Source organism: Chrysochloris asiatica, unplaced genomic scaffold (assembly GCF_000296735.1).
Source record: "Chrysochloris asiatica unplaced genomic scaffold, ChrAsi1.0 scaffold00041, whole genome shotgun sequence".
Lineage (NCBI taxonomy): Eukaryota > Metazoa > Chordata > Mammalia > Afrosoricida > Chrysochloridae > Chrysochloris > Chrysochloris asiatica.
This window is the reverse complement of record NW_006408559.1, coordinates 3066304-3079797: the sequence shown is the minus strand read 5'-3', so window position 1 is coordinate 3079797 and position 13494 is coordinate 3066304. Positions and strand designations below refer to the sequence as shown.

At 43.7% G+C, this 13494-nt stretch overlaps 1 protein-coding gene across 1 annotated transcript in view; it reads left to right on the top strand.

Annotated features, from left to right (window-relative positions):
* CEP41 (centrosomal protein 41kDa) overlaps positions 1-13494 on the top strand; it is a 69965-nt gene that overhangs the window by 46905 nt on the left and 9566 nt on the right. Inside the window, exons 3-4 of the mRNA XM_006861221.1 lie at positions 8997-9058; positions 10285-10354. Coding sequence (XP_006861283.1) covers positions 8997-9058; positions 10285-10354 — 132 coding nt within the window. The remainder of the gene's footprint in view (positions 1-8996; positions 9059-10284; positions 10355-13494) is intronic.

The window sequence follows — 13494 nt, the reverse complement described above, 5'->3', positions numbered from 1 at the left end:
CACCACCATCACCACCATCACCACCATTACCACCATCACCACTACTAGAAGCCAGGAGGTTGAGGCTGCTGGTCTTGGCTAAGTTACTGACTTGCTTCATCACGGGACAAGTCAGTAATCCTTTTTTGTTTCCTGACTGTTGCTAGGTGCCTTTAAGACGATTCCCCTCATCGTGATCCCATGTGACAGAGTAGTAATTGTCACAGGGGCAGATTGCCAGGTCTCAGATCCTCTGGAGCCGACCATTCAGTTCGTGTTTAGTGACAGCACCACCCGAGCTCCTGAAAGTGTCCTGCCTGGGCTGCCTACAGCTTACCTAAGCAAAAGAAAGTAACTGTAACATTTTGTAAGGAGCTCTGGTAGTGTAGCGATTACATGTTGAGCTGCTAACTTCAAGGTCAGCAGTTTGAAACTACCAGCTGTTCCACAGGAGAAGGATGAGATTTACAGGCTCAGAAACCTTATACATGGTCGCTATAAGTTGGAACCGACTCCATGGCACATAACCAGCCAACCGTAGCATTTTATGACACACAACTGTGAGAGACTTGGCAATGTGTAACCAAAAACTACCGTGGAAAATATTTTCAGAGTAGGACTGTGGGAAGGTGGACCGCATACTGCCTTGCCCTGGCCCCTCCCCCATCGTCATGGTCAGGTCTGTTCAAGTCTCAATCAGGGCGGACTGGGAAATACAGGTCATCTGGTCACATCTCAGGTCAAGTCCAGTCAAAAGAACCTGGGAAAGATCCTATTTAGTTCTAGCCCTGCTCTTTGGTGACCTTTGGGCCATGCTGCGATTACTCAGTATGCCTTGCGTGCAGCCTGAGCTGGCTTCGTCCCATTCGGAAGACTGTAGTCTGGGTCTAGGATTGTAGCAAATCTTCCCTTTGGGCCCTTTACAGAGAATATGTGTCTTCAGAGGAATTTTTAAAAAAACAAACGCAGTGGAATTTTGGTCAAGATTTCATAATAACAAATGAATTAAGGTTATTCTTCGCAAGTGTAGTTTTTTTGAGCACAGATTTTCTTTCTCTGCTTCTCACCCAGAGGTTCAGAATAGTTCTTAAAAATATCAGCTCATGCCGTGTATTAGAAGCAGTTCTATTATCTGCAGTTGAGGCCAGATTTGATCAAATTTTATCAAGTCTCAAAAAATTATAAGCACAGTTCCACAAATGAGAAAATTACCTTGAACATTTTCTTTTTTCTTTTTCTCTGTCTTTTAGGTGCCAGCTAGAATTTGCTGGGTTGAATTGAACTCAACTGAAGCATTCCCAGTAAAAAACTAATAGTAGCCCCTGGTTTGAGAGCGAGAATTTGGTTCATTCGGGAACCAGACTAATCCTGGCCTAGTTTTAATGTAGGAAAACAGTCCAAACCACATTGGCTAACATATAATGTTATAGAGAAGCAGACCATAAAACAAGAGTGCCAGGGACGCTCCCCATGGTGAGACTGCTGTTACTGCTCAGGAAATCAGTCTACAAACTGTGTGGTCTGGTTCGGGCTGCAGCGTCAGCGTAAACAGAGGAAGACCGAGTTCAGGAAAGAGCGGGAACCCGCCAGGACAAATGGCGAGGAAAGCGTTGCTTGGGTAGCCACAGGGAATATTGTAGATACCCAAAGGACATCGCCTCTTTCATTTTCCTCTGCTGCCTATCTGCCCACAAAGAGGTGTGGCACTGTGGGCTAATGCACCAGACTGCAAAGCCATTTCAACTGCAAGGTCAGCGGTTCAAGTTCACCGGCTACTCCTCGGAAGCCCTACACAGGGTTGCTATGGGTTGGAACCGACTTTATGGCACTTAACAACAACAACAACAACAACAACAAAAGGAGAAGAAAACTTTGAAAAAGAAAAGAAAATAAAAAGGATGTAAAACAACCATCAGAGATGCCTGGAATTTCTGGATGTTTATGTGATTCACAGCCAACTTACCTATATTTGACCAAAACATTTCTCTCATCTCCGTGGCTGCCAATGATGCTGTATGACCCCCCAAACTGCTAACTCTGTGAGGCCTTCTGTCTAGAGTGTTGTTCCCAGAACAAGATGGGAAAGCCTAGGGAATACTAATTCTCCTTTCTACTTTTACAGGGTTATTAATCTTCTTCCATTAAAATCTAATCTAAAATCCATATTCTCTCTCTTAAAAAACAAAAAAGAGGAAGAATTCAAGTATTGATTTATTTGCCGCGTGCCGGTTGTGTTGTAATCACTCCCTCATGGTGCAAGTTTCATGTACGTGATTTACTAATGGGGATTTGAGACCAAGGGTGACTCATCAGAAATAAATGACTGAAGGAAAATCTGGCCTTTGCCCTTCGTATCTTGTAGTATCTCCCTCATCAATACTGTCCTTAGTTAAAGGAAAGTATGGTAAAGAATATATACCAAAGCGTTTGTAACTTTAGTGTTTTTGCATGTACAATTCCGTGACCTGAATCGTGTTCCTCATATTGTACAAGCATCACCTCTCTTCCATTTCTGATTCTCTTTCTAGGAAGCAGCCTGACAAAATACACTGAGAAGCTAGAGGAGATGAAAAAAAGTGAGTAACTTCATTGATGCTGTGGGACATTTATTAATCACCGTACCAGGCTCTCTGACGAACACACACTTAGGTGTGGGGCCTGAGACCTACCTGTCACTGTGGGGGAGCTGCAGGTGGTTAGGAGGGGGAAACACCACATACATCCTTCTTACCAGCTACCAAGATTCAGGCCTGTGAGTCTATAAAAGCACCAACAATCCTGGTGCCCGTGTGTGACCGCCAGCTCATGGCGACTCTGTGTCTGACTGAGCCAATGTGCTCCTCGGGGCTGTCTCAATTAGTATCTTCATGGTGCCTCTGGGTGGGCCTGAACTGCCAACCTTTAGGGTACTTGTTAAATGCGGTCAAGTTGGTTCTGACTCAGAGCAACCCTGTATAGTGTTTCTGAGGAGCGGCTGGTGGGTTTGAACCATGGACGTTGCAGTTAGCAGTCCAGTGCTTACCCTGCAGCACCACACCAAGACTCCTCAGGGTAGAAGTCACATACAAGCCATTTGCACCACCCAGGGCCCTACCCCATTTCCAATGTTGCTGTTGGTAAGTGCCATTGAGTCGGTTTTGATTCTCGGAGACCCTGTATAGGGTTTCTGAGGAGCCGCTGGTGGGTTTCAAGTACTGACACTGCGGTTACCAGTCCCATACTTATCCTTTAGCATCCCACCAGGGCTAAGGACCTCCCCCCTTTTCCATGTTGTTGTTCTTAGGTGCCATCGAGTCTGTTCCAACCCATAGCAAGTGACCCTGTGTACAACAGAATGAAACAGCGCTTGACCCTGGACCATCCCACAATTCCTTCTATGCCTGAGCCCATAGCTGCTACCACTGTGCTCATTGCTGCCCATCTCATCTCGTTGGGGGGTCTTCCTCTCTAGGAGACATGAATGTCGGAAGGCGGAGCTTCTCTATAGTCCTCATGGTCTCAGTTTTATCCTGTCCTCTTATTTTCTTTATACCTAAGATTGGACAAGAAGGAGCTCTGGTAGCGTAGTGGTTACGAATCGGGCTGCGAACCTTAAGGTCAGCGGTTCGAAACTACCAGCCGCTCCGCAGGAGAAAGATGAGGCTTTCTGCTCCCGTAAAGATTTACACCCTCGGAAACCCTGTACAGGGTCGCTATGGGTCGGAACCGACTCAACGGCACTTAACAACAACAACAACAACAAGATTGGACAACGGTATCTCTCGTCTTCCATAACATCCCTTTGAGTATTATAACTTAGAGAGGGTATTTATGGAAGACTTAGAGGTATGAGGAAGAAAGAGCGTATACTGAATGTGGTATTATTATGTGTTGTCAACACACTGCAGTCCGGTTCTCTTTTCATTAAAAACCGTATTTCATGCCCATCCTTTCAAAAAAAAATCGTACACAAAAACAAGCTAGTAGTCACTGAGCGCGTGGCCCTCGCATGACACCGTTCATTGTTTGTCCTGTGTCTAGAACTGACATAAACTAGCATGCATCAAGAGCTGAAGTGAAGAAGTCAAAATGTCTATTTTCTGAGATGGAATTGCTCATAGCTTAAGTAGGAGAAGCCTGTGTCCAGAGAGTAATTTACTAATGACAGGAGAGGTACCTCTGATCAGGAGCGGTCCAGGACTTGGGTCTGATATATTCTCTTGCAAGAGCGTATGACAAATCCAGAAGATATCTGGGTTTTTTTTCTTTTTTTGTTTTTTACACACAGGACTTCTTAATTAAAAGGATAGTATTTCTGTTCCGTTTGACTTGCTATTCTGTTGGGGAACCCCTGACAGTAGAAGTGGATGCAGAAGCACCTTTATGCCGACTCTGTTTTTATTTGCATTTTCACCTATGAGGAGTAAGGCTAAAGACGTTCTTTTTTTAATGTACAGTATCAACAGGACTTCTTATCGAGTTTTATATGTAAATATGTATTTGAAATGTAAACATATATATATATATATATATGAGCTCTGGTAGCGTAGTGGTTACAAATCGGGCTGCGAACCGCAAGGTCAGCATTTCGAAACTACCAGCTATTCCATGGGAGAAAGATGAGGCTTTCTGCTCCCATAAACATTTACAACCTCAGAAACCCTATACGGGGTTGCTATGTCGGAACCAACTCCATAGCACATAACAACAACAACAACATACATATATATATATATATGTATGTAAGTTGTTGTTAAGTGCCGTCGAGTTGGTTCTGACTCATAGCTACCCTGTATAGGGTTTCTGAGTCTGAGGAGCAGATGGTGAGCTTGAATCACTGACCTTGAGGTTCAAATCAACCATATATATAGAGAGAGAGAGAAGAGAAAGAGAGAGAGAGAGTCCTGGTGTGGCATTGTGGGTTAATGTGCTGGACTTCAAGGTTGATTTGAATAGGAGCTCTGGTAGCGTAGTGGTTATGAATCATGCTGCTAATCTCTTGGTCAGCAGTTCGAAACTACCATCTGTTCCACAGGAGAAAGATGAGGCTTTCTGCTCCCATAAAGATTTACAGCCTCAGAAACCCAGTGCAGGGTTGCTATGAGTTGGAACTGACTCCACGGCACATAACAACATATATATATATATATATATATACACAGAGAACCCACTCAAAAGCACTTAACAACAAATTGTATGTAGATATATATATATAGAGAGAGATACAGATAGATAGTCTGGTGTGGTGCTGTATGATCAGCACTGGACTGCGAACCACAAGGCGGCAAGTTCAAACCCACCCTATACAGTGTCGCTATGAGTTGAAACTGACTCAGTGGCACTTAAAAACAACAGCACACACACACACACATATATAGTCCTGATGTGGTGCTGCAGATTAATGTGCTGGACTGCAAGGTCAGTTTGAGCCACAAGGTTGATGGTTCAAATCTACCAGCCACTCCTCAAAAACCCTGTACAGGGTTGCTATGAGTTGGAACTGACTCGGTGGCACTTATACAACAACATACACAAACATAGGTTACATTCTTACAGTGTGGAGATAATCATGTGTACTCACCTCTGTTTCATTGTTGCTCTTGATTCATCCAAGGCAAGCAGAACTCCAGCTGACCCGCTTCTACTTTGGTTTGTCATCTCCCATCTTACAACCATCAGTAGCTGAGGGGAGCTCACACCAGAAACTTGCCCCATACAAAATGCCCTGTTCTGCCCACATTGCCAAAAACTGTGCTGAAGACATTTCATAAAATGACGACGCGTGGTTACTTTAATCTCTAAACCTTAAGTGGAGATTATCTCTCTGGAGCAGTGCCTTGTGGAATCGAGTCCTTGGCACCATTCACTCTGCCTCCTTCTTTAGAAGTGGTGGCTTCCTTTTAGTCAGCAAGGAGGTGCCCCTCACCTCGTCTCACACACTTTGTGTGGAGTCCCTGACTAGAATTACTTCAGGTTCTAGTGTGGGATCTACATTGTGGAAGATATTTCCTTTTCTTCTCCCATCTTCTGTTGTAGGTGTTCTTTGGGGTCAGAAGGGAGGAGAGTATGGCCTTTCACGACACTTTAGACTCATCCCTTGAGTCAGGTTACCTGAGATGCCTCATCTTTTTTGTGAGGTCACAAACCTCACTCTGTGGCTTCCTTTGACTTGTCTTTCCCTGTAAGCCCAACTTCCCTTTGCTAATAACGTGTGTTAACAGAAACCTGAAAATGCAGAGAAACTTTGTAATCTGAATATTCTTTCATCTCTGCCTTGGGGAAAAGAGACACTGTGTGCATTGACAGCCGACAAAGGCCATTCTTGGTTCCTGGTGGTTAGATGACACTAGCTGGACCCAACGTGAACCATCCTGGATAGTCAGGTCTCTGTGTTTCCAGTAACTTGAGAAAGACACACTTGGCCCCTAGACTTGCTGGAGAAGCTGAATTTGATAACCTATCTGAAGTGAGCAGTATTTGTCTTCAGCTCAGAGTTTTGGAGGCAACCAGAACAGCAGACGCTCCCGTCTTACAGCTCTGCTCACGCTTGTGAGGACAGACGGACAGAGCTTTCCAAGTCACTTTTATATATGTATATATAATTGCAGACTTACTGTAAAACGTTTAGTTTGATCTTTTATCTCTGAGTAATAATGTCAGAAAGTCCCAGTGATGGCTGTCCTTCTAAACCAGAACCAGGTACGTGGCGTTGAGGCGCAGATGGGCAGTGGGGTTTCTAATGCTTGCGCAGAGAACATTAGACATGCCAATCATGAGAAAACAGCAGAGCCTATTTCTTGTTTAAGGGACTGTCTGGCGAGAGGGGTTTTACATGTGTACAGTTTGCACGTAGAAGGGAAAGAATTGGGGAAGACATAATTCAAACTATGTCAACATTCCAGAAGGACATCAACAGATAAATGTCATGGGCAAACAACTTGAAAGCTGTTGATTGTTTTCAACAGCTGATTTACGGCCGGTTTTTATTGGCATCAATAACTTTGGGTTGGCAAGTATGATGCCAGTTGGGCAGAAGACTGTAGTTACTCGGTTTCACGTTTGGAGCTACATCCAGGCAGGGTTTAGAAGCTCTTTCCCTCCAGGTTGGTTACTTGTTATGCTGGGGAGAAGCTGCTCTAAGAATTTTTCTGGTAGTAATGTTCAGTTATTAGCTAAATTTTTCTCTTTAAGACATTTTAGAACAGAGAAGCTTTGATTCTCTAGAAGAGGGGTCTTGATATATTTATGGAAGGTAAGCACTGGACAGTGAACCACAAGGTCTGCGGTTCAAACCCACCAGCTGCTCCTCGGAAACCCTACAGGGAGTTGCTGTGAGTCGGAACTGATTCTGTGGCACTTAACAACAACAACAACTGCTTTTAAAGTAATATAATTTTCTGAGTCTGAGTCTTAAGGTACTTGGTCAACAAAGTTCACATCCTACAAAGTGACTAGCTGGTCTGTGCTGTGTTTTTTATTATGATTATGATTTTGAAAAGTTCAGGGAAATGATTAGTAATCCCAGGTATATATATATTTTAAAAACCATAAATACCTTAGTCCTTTCCTTTGTTGTTACGAGTCTTAATTATGAGACATTTGTGGTCTAAAGGCCTTGGGGGTTGTCTGACCAGCCTTGAGGAATTTTGAAATAATGAGGTAACTGTTAAGGAAGCATGGCTGCAATCTGAAAACATAGAAAAGAGGCACAAGAGGGCGAGCAGACAGGAGTTCCACGTTGGGCACGCTTCAGTTGGCAGGGGTCTTCAGAGAAACTTCTAAGGAAGTGATCTCTTAAGATGCAGCTATGGGGTTGTTACTTGAGAACGTGAGGTTGGCTCCCTTTCAAAAACCTGTTTCATGAGATATGAAGAATTCTTGAACACAAGTGCGGAAGTACCCCATTCAACTTCTGTCTCAGAATCGTAAAGATAAAAACCTATTGCCCTTAAATCCATCCCAGCTCCTGGTGACCCCACTTGTAATAATAGCATTGAACTCATAGTGACGTTTTAGGTGGGGTTTTATTGGCATTGGAGGAAGATGATAGCAGTAGATTGTCAAGAACGACCATAACTTTGTGCTCGGCTTTATCCCCCTGGGCTGTAGGGAACTCGTATCCTAAGTTCCTAGCACAGTGTGTGACTCAGGGAGATTATGACCCTTTTCCGGCTGGAATCAGAACTGTGTTGGTGCAAACATCCTGCCAACTGTGTGACCTAGAACCACTCAGCTTCTCTGGATCGCTCCTCATTTGCAATATGCAGCCGTGTATCGTATTCCATGTGGTTCTATAAGCGAGTTTGAGGTAGCTTTCAAATTTGTTTATAACACAATATGGTGAAAGCAGAGACAGCACTGTTATTTTTGTAAAGTGCCTTCAAGTTGGTTCCGACCCATAGTGACCCTGTATTGGATTTCCGAGGAGTGGCTGGTGAGTTTGAACTGCTGACCTTGGGATTCATACCGACTTTGCAGTCTAGCGCATTAACCCACAGCGACACCAGGACTCCAGAGAGCACAGAGAAAGGAAAATGGTGTACTAATAAATTGAAGGCCAGGGGTCAAGTCACTAGACACAAAAAGGTAGCTTTTGAATTCAACCTGAAATTTCTTGATGGCCTGCTCAAGGGGTAAAAAGATGAAGACATGAGACTAGAACCTGCCACACTTAATTTTTGAGGAGTCTGATGGTGTAGTGAGTTACCCGTTGGACTGCTAACTCCAAGGTCAGCAGTTAGAATTCACCAATGGCTCCATAGAAACAAGAGAGTGAGCGCTTTCTGCTCTGATAAAGATTAGCAACCTCAGAAACCCTATACAGGGTCGCTATGAGTCAGAACTGACTCGATGGCCTACAACTACCACCATACCTAACTGTCCAGATTGCCATGAACTTCAAACAAGATCGTATGTGTAAAATGCATACAGATAATTTGTAAAATCCAGCATGGCGCTTGAGGAAAGAATTCATGGATTAATAGCTCGAAGGAAACAAAATAAACCTAGGCAAATAATTGCCCTATCCTGTGTTTCAGATTACAGATACAAAAAAGATGAGCTTTTCAAGAGACTCAAAGTTACAACTTTCGCCCAGCTGGTAAGTTTACTGAGCTTCCCCGCCCCCTCCGGGAGTAGAGAATGTCTAATTTATACTCCTTTATGTGAGTCTTTCTAAATTCCACTCTGGGGAATATTTGCACAGGGGTTTCTCCTGATTCTTGGGTGACATTCCTGGGGGTGTGTGTGTGTGTTCACACAAGGGAGGAAAGAGTACCTTCTAGTCTTGATCCATCACATTTATGGTGTAGGTTCTGGTTTTTCTTGGCTTGTTAATTTGATATTTAGAATCTAGAAGTCTGGGTCTGCATCGTTTGGACATTTTTTTTTCCCCCCTCAGTGGAAATCAAGCTCCCTTTTCTTTTATGAATGTGCTTCTTTCCAAGCTACCCTACCACGGGCTGTTTTGTTACTTTGGGCAAGTTACTTTCTTCCTTCAATGAAGTTATGAACAAGGTCTGGCCCCTCAACAAGAAGCGCATTGGTGTAACTCAATTTGGATCCTGGGCCTTATGAGCCAGATGATAAAAAGTGCTTTAATTATGGCAATGACAAAGAATATCGAATATACCATGGACTTGCCAGAAGAATGAAACAGTCCATCTTGGAAGAAATACAGCCAGAATGCTCCTTAGAAGCCAGAAGGATGAGATTTCATCTTACAAACTTTGGCTGTGTTGTCCGGAGGGATCAATCCCTGGAGAATGACATCATGCTTGGTAAGGTAGAGGGTCAGTGAAAAAGAGAAAACCCCCCAATAAGATGGCTTGACGCAGTGGTTGCAACGGTGAACTCAGACACAGCAACTGTGGTGAGGACTGTTAAGGAATCAGATGGCCCCAAACAACAATGCTGTCCTCAATAGGTTCCTAGTCAGACATGTTTCTTTACTTCATGAGAATTCCTGGTGCCATCCTATGTTGTCATTGCACTCTCAAGAAATAACATGTTATTTATGTATGGACCAGAACACATACAAATCTAGTTTTTAAACTCTTATCCCTACTTCTTTTCCTAAATTGCCCATTTGGACTTTTAAGCTAATTGTGCAATGTTTTACATTAATCTTTTCTTCTGCAGTGATGATCTGCAGTATGGTTACTGCCCCACAGAATGAGGGGACCGGCGATCCTGTCTCTGGTTGTAGACACTGGCAGCGCTTTCAAATAAGAGATCTTTGGTGTTTCTTCGTCTTTTCAAACAACAGGATTGCCTCTGTTTACAAAAAGACACACATGGACGCATTTTGCTCTCTTTTTCTGCCAGGCCATTCAAGTTGCTTCCCTGTCTGACCAAACACTGGAAGTAACAGCTGAGGAGATCCAAAGGCTAGAAGGTAATAGAGTGATTATTGAGGGTGTGGGAAAGTAACCGGGCAACCATTTGACTGTAGAACTCACCAGGACATTTGTTCTGTTGGCCAGGCTGTGGGACTTTGATGCGCCTACATGTAATTAAGTTGTTCCTCTCAGAGAAATGCTCACTGGGGCTTTAATTCTTCTTTCTTATTCTCTAGAAATGTCACCTGGGATGGAGGAGGGGAGGGAGTGGGATTCCTGGCTATAGCATTTGTAGTTTTGAATGTTTTAGATGTGTTTAATCTACTAGTTACTTCCACACATAGCCTTCTATCTTTATACAAAGGGCCCTGGTGGTGCAGCGGTTAAGCACCGCAGCAGCTACCCCAGAGGCCAGCAGGTTGAACTCATCAATGGCTCTCTCCAGAGACAGATGTGACAGTCTGCTTCCTGTCGGGTCACTATGAGTCAGAATCCACGCAGTGACAACCGGTTGGGTTTAGGGTTTGGGGCATGTATATAGAGGAGCCCTGGTGGCACAACAATTAAGCACCCTGCTAGCACCGGAAGGTTGGCGGTTCAAACCCACCAGGGACTCTGCAGGAGAAAGACCAGGCGATCAGCTTTCCGGAAGCTGGCAGCTTAGGAAGCCCTCTGGGGCAGCCGTACTCTGTCCCATGGGGTTGCTAAGAGTTGTAATTAAGTTGAAAACATACAACCACCTGCATCTACAGCTCGCAGTGTTTCGGGCCATGAGACTGCGAAGATGAGCACAACACATAGCTCTCTTCTTGTGGAATTCATACACGTGTGTGAGAGCCCTTTTTTGTGTTAGATGGGGAGAACAACGGCAGAATTCAGTCAGGGAAGTATGGAAGGAAGCTAACTATATCGCTGGGTACTTCACATTGATTTTCTTATTTAATGTTGTCACAAAACACTAGACAGAAGGCGGTTCGGCTCTGCACTTTACAGAGGAGAAACCCCCACCTCAGGGAATCATCACTTGGTAAAGGAGGTAGAGCTGAAGGGCTGGGCCTGGCCGCCAGCTGAAAGCAGTTCTAGTGACAAAATCCACCGTCTTCCACTGCCTGTTTTACATCCCTCAGCGATTCTGGAATGTGGCCTGAGAAGGATTCAGGGAGCCATGGAGCTCAGACGAAGGAAAGGAACATCCCGGTTAGAGTGCCAAGAAAAGCTTTGCCCTAGAGGAGAATGCTTTTGAGCTGGGCATTGGAGGGAGGGTGGAATCTCAGCAGGTGCAAGTGAAAGGTGGGGGATAAAGGTGCAGAATAGGGGAAATGAGGCCAAACCCTCAGGGAACCGAGTAATCCATCCTGGGTCTCTTGGCCTGAGGGAGGAGTAGGTATTGGGTAGGAGACAAGACTAGAAAGATAGGTAGGGTCCAGCTTTCCTGTCTTAAATACCGTGTGGAAAATAAAGCCCTTTAGTTGTACTCGCCTGAAAAGAAGACACAGAATTATGGTCCCTGAAGTGCGCAGTGATCAATGCAGGGCTGTTTACTGACGGGGAATGTGTTTTGTCCAGGTTGATGTAGGCCAGGAATTTGTCTTCTGATTTCAAGACAAGTTTGCTCAGGAAGTCTGAACACTGGGGTTTGCACAACTCTCCTGTCATTTCCCTGGGCTTGCTTTTGTTCAGGAGGATAAAGAGACTCTGAAAAAAGGACGGGAATTTCTCTCTGACAGCTGCCTCTCACACAGAAGGGCTCCTTTGTAACGGAGATCATTGCATCTCCCCGTGCAAGCCCTCCCAGTTTGAACCTGGTTCCGTAAGCACCTGTGTTGGGTCCTCTAATTCCTTGTTGCCATTGCAACATCAGAACATATGGGCACATGCTCGTTTCTGAGAGCAAAATGGGCTCTTCACAAGTAGGGCACCGTAACGTGTGAGTAATATTAGTGTCTTCTAGTACCCCATACAGAATCCTAAGACACTCACAAAGGCTGGGAAGACAGATTGGCTCTGTGTACAGACTGGTTTATTTTTCAAAGAATCAAGCATCTTTTTTTTCCCTAGTGTTTGTAGGTTTTGTTCCTGATTCAAAAGTGTATGTATGTTGGTGAATTGGCTTAGGTCTTATTTTGTTTGTTTTCACCACACACCAAAAAGAGTTCTTTAAAAGTATATTTAGAGAAAATTAGCAAAATGCAAAAAGTATAGAGCTAGAAAGAAGAAAATTGAAATGGCTGATAATCTGTTAGCATTTGGTCCATTTTTCCCTCCTCGATCTCACTCCAGTTGGCTTCCTGCCTTGACTTATATTTCCTGCCTCTTCCTTGTTAGCATTTACCATTGCTTCTTTCCCCTGTCATTAAATAGTCCTCAAAAGCATGTTTATAAAGGCTACGCTGTCATGTGATGTCTGTCCTTTGGATATACATTAATTTAGTTCATGATTCGCCTATTGTTGGGCATGGTAGGTTTTCCACTCACCCTCATTTTTTGCTTTTATCAAATAACGCTGCCGTGTCTGTATGTCAGTTGTTGCTTGATTAAGATTAGTCCCTGAAGATACATTGCTGCAGACAGGCCACAAGTGTAACTGTTTAAAGACCCGGCATGCTCCTTCCCTGTCTCCTTACCCTCCACAGTGGCTGTACTTGTACCTGATTACACTTCACCAAAAGCGTGTGAGGACTCCAGCATCTCCCTCTTTCAGCCAATGTTGGACAGTAGTCATTTTTTGTAAAATTTTGAGAATTTGATAAATGAAAAAATGATACCCACTCATTTTTATTAGAATTTCTTTGATTGTGAGGTTGAGGCTGGTGTTGTGTGTGTGTATTTATGACTTCTTTTGAGGACTTACTGTGTCCTTTCCCTTTTTTTTTTTACATATATACAATAGGATGTTTCTTTCATTCGCAGTGAATTTGTGAAAAGTTCTTTGTGGCACATTTGTATATAATGGAAACGAATACAGTTTTGAAAATGAATGAGATCCATCTTTACTTGCTAATTTGGAACAATTTCTAAGCTACATTCATTCTTAAGTAAAAAGGAAAAAACAAACAAAAAAAAAACAAGTATAGAGCAGTGTGAATGGCATAGTCTGTCTATGTAAAAAAGGAAGGAAGGAAAATGCACGCAGAAATATGGAGTTTTGTTTCAGTAAAGAGATATCAGTGTGGGAACTTGCTTTCCTTGGTGGAGT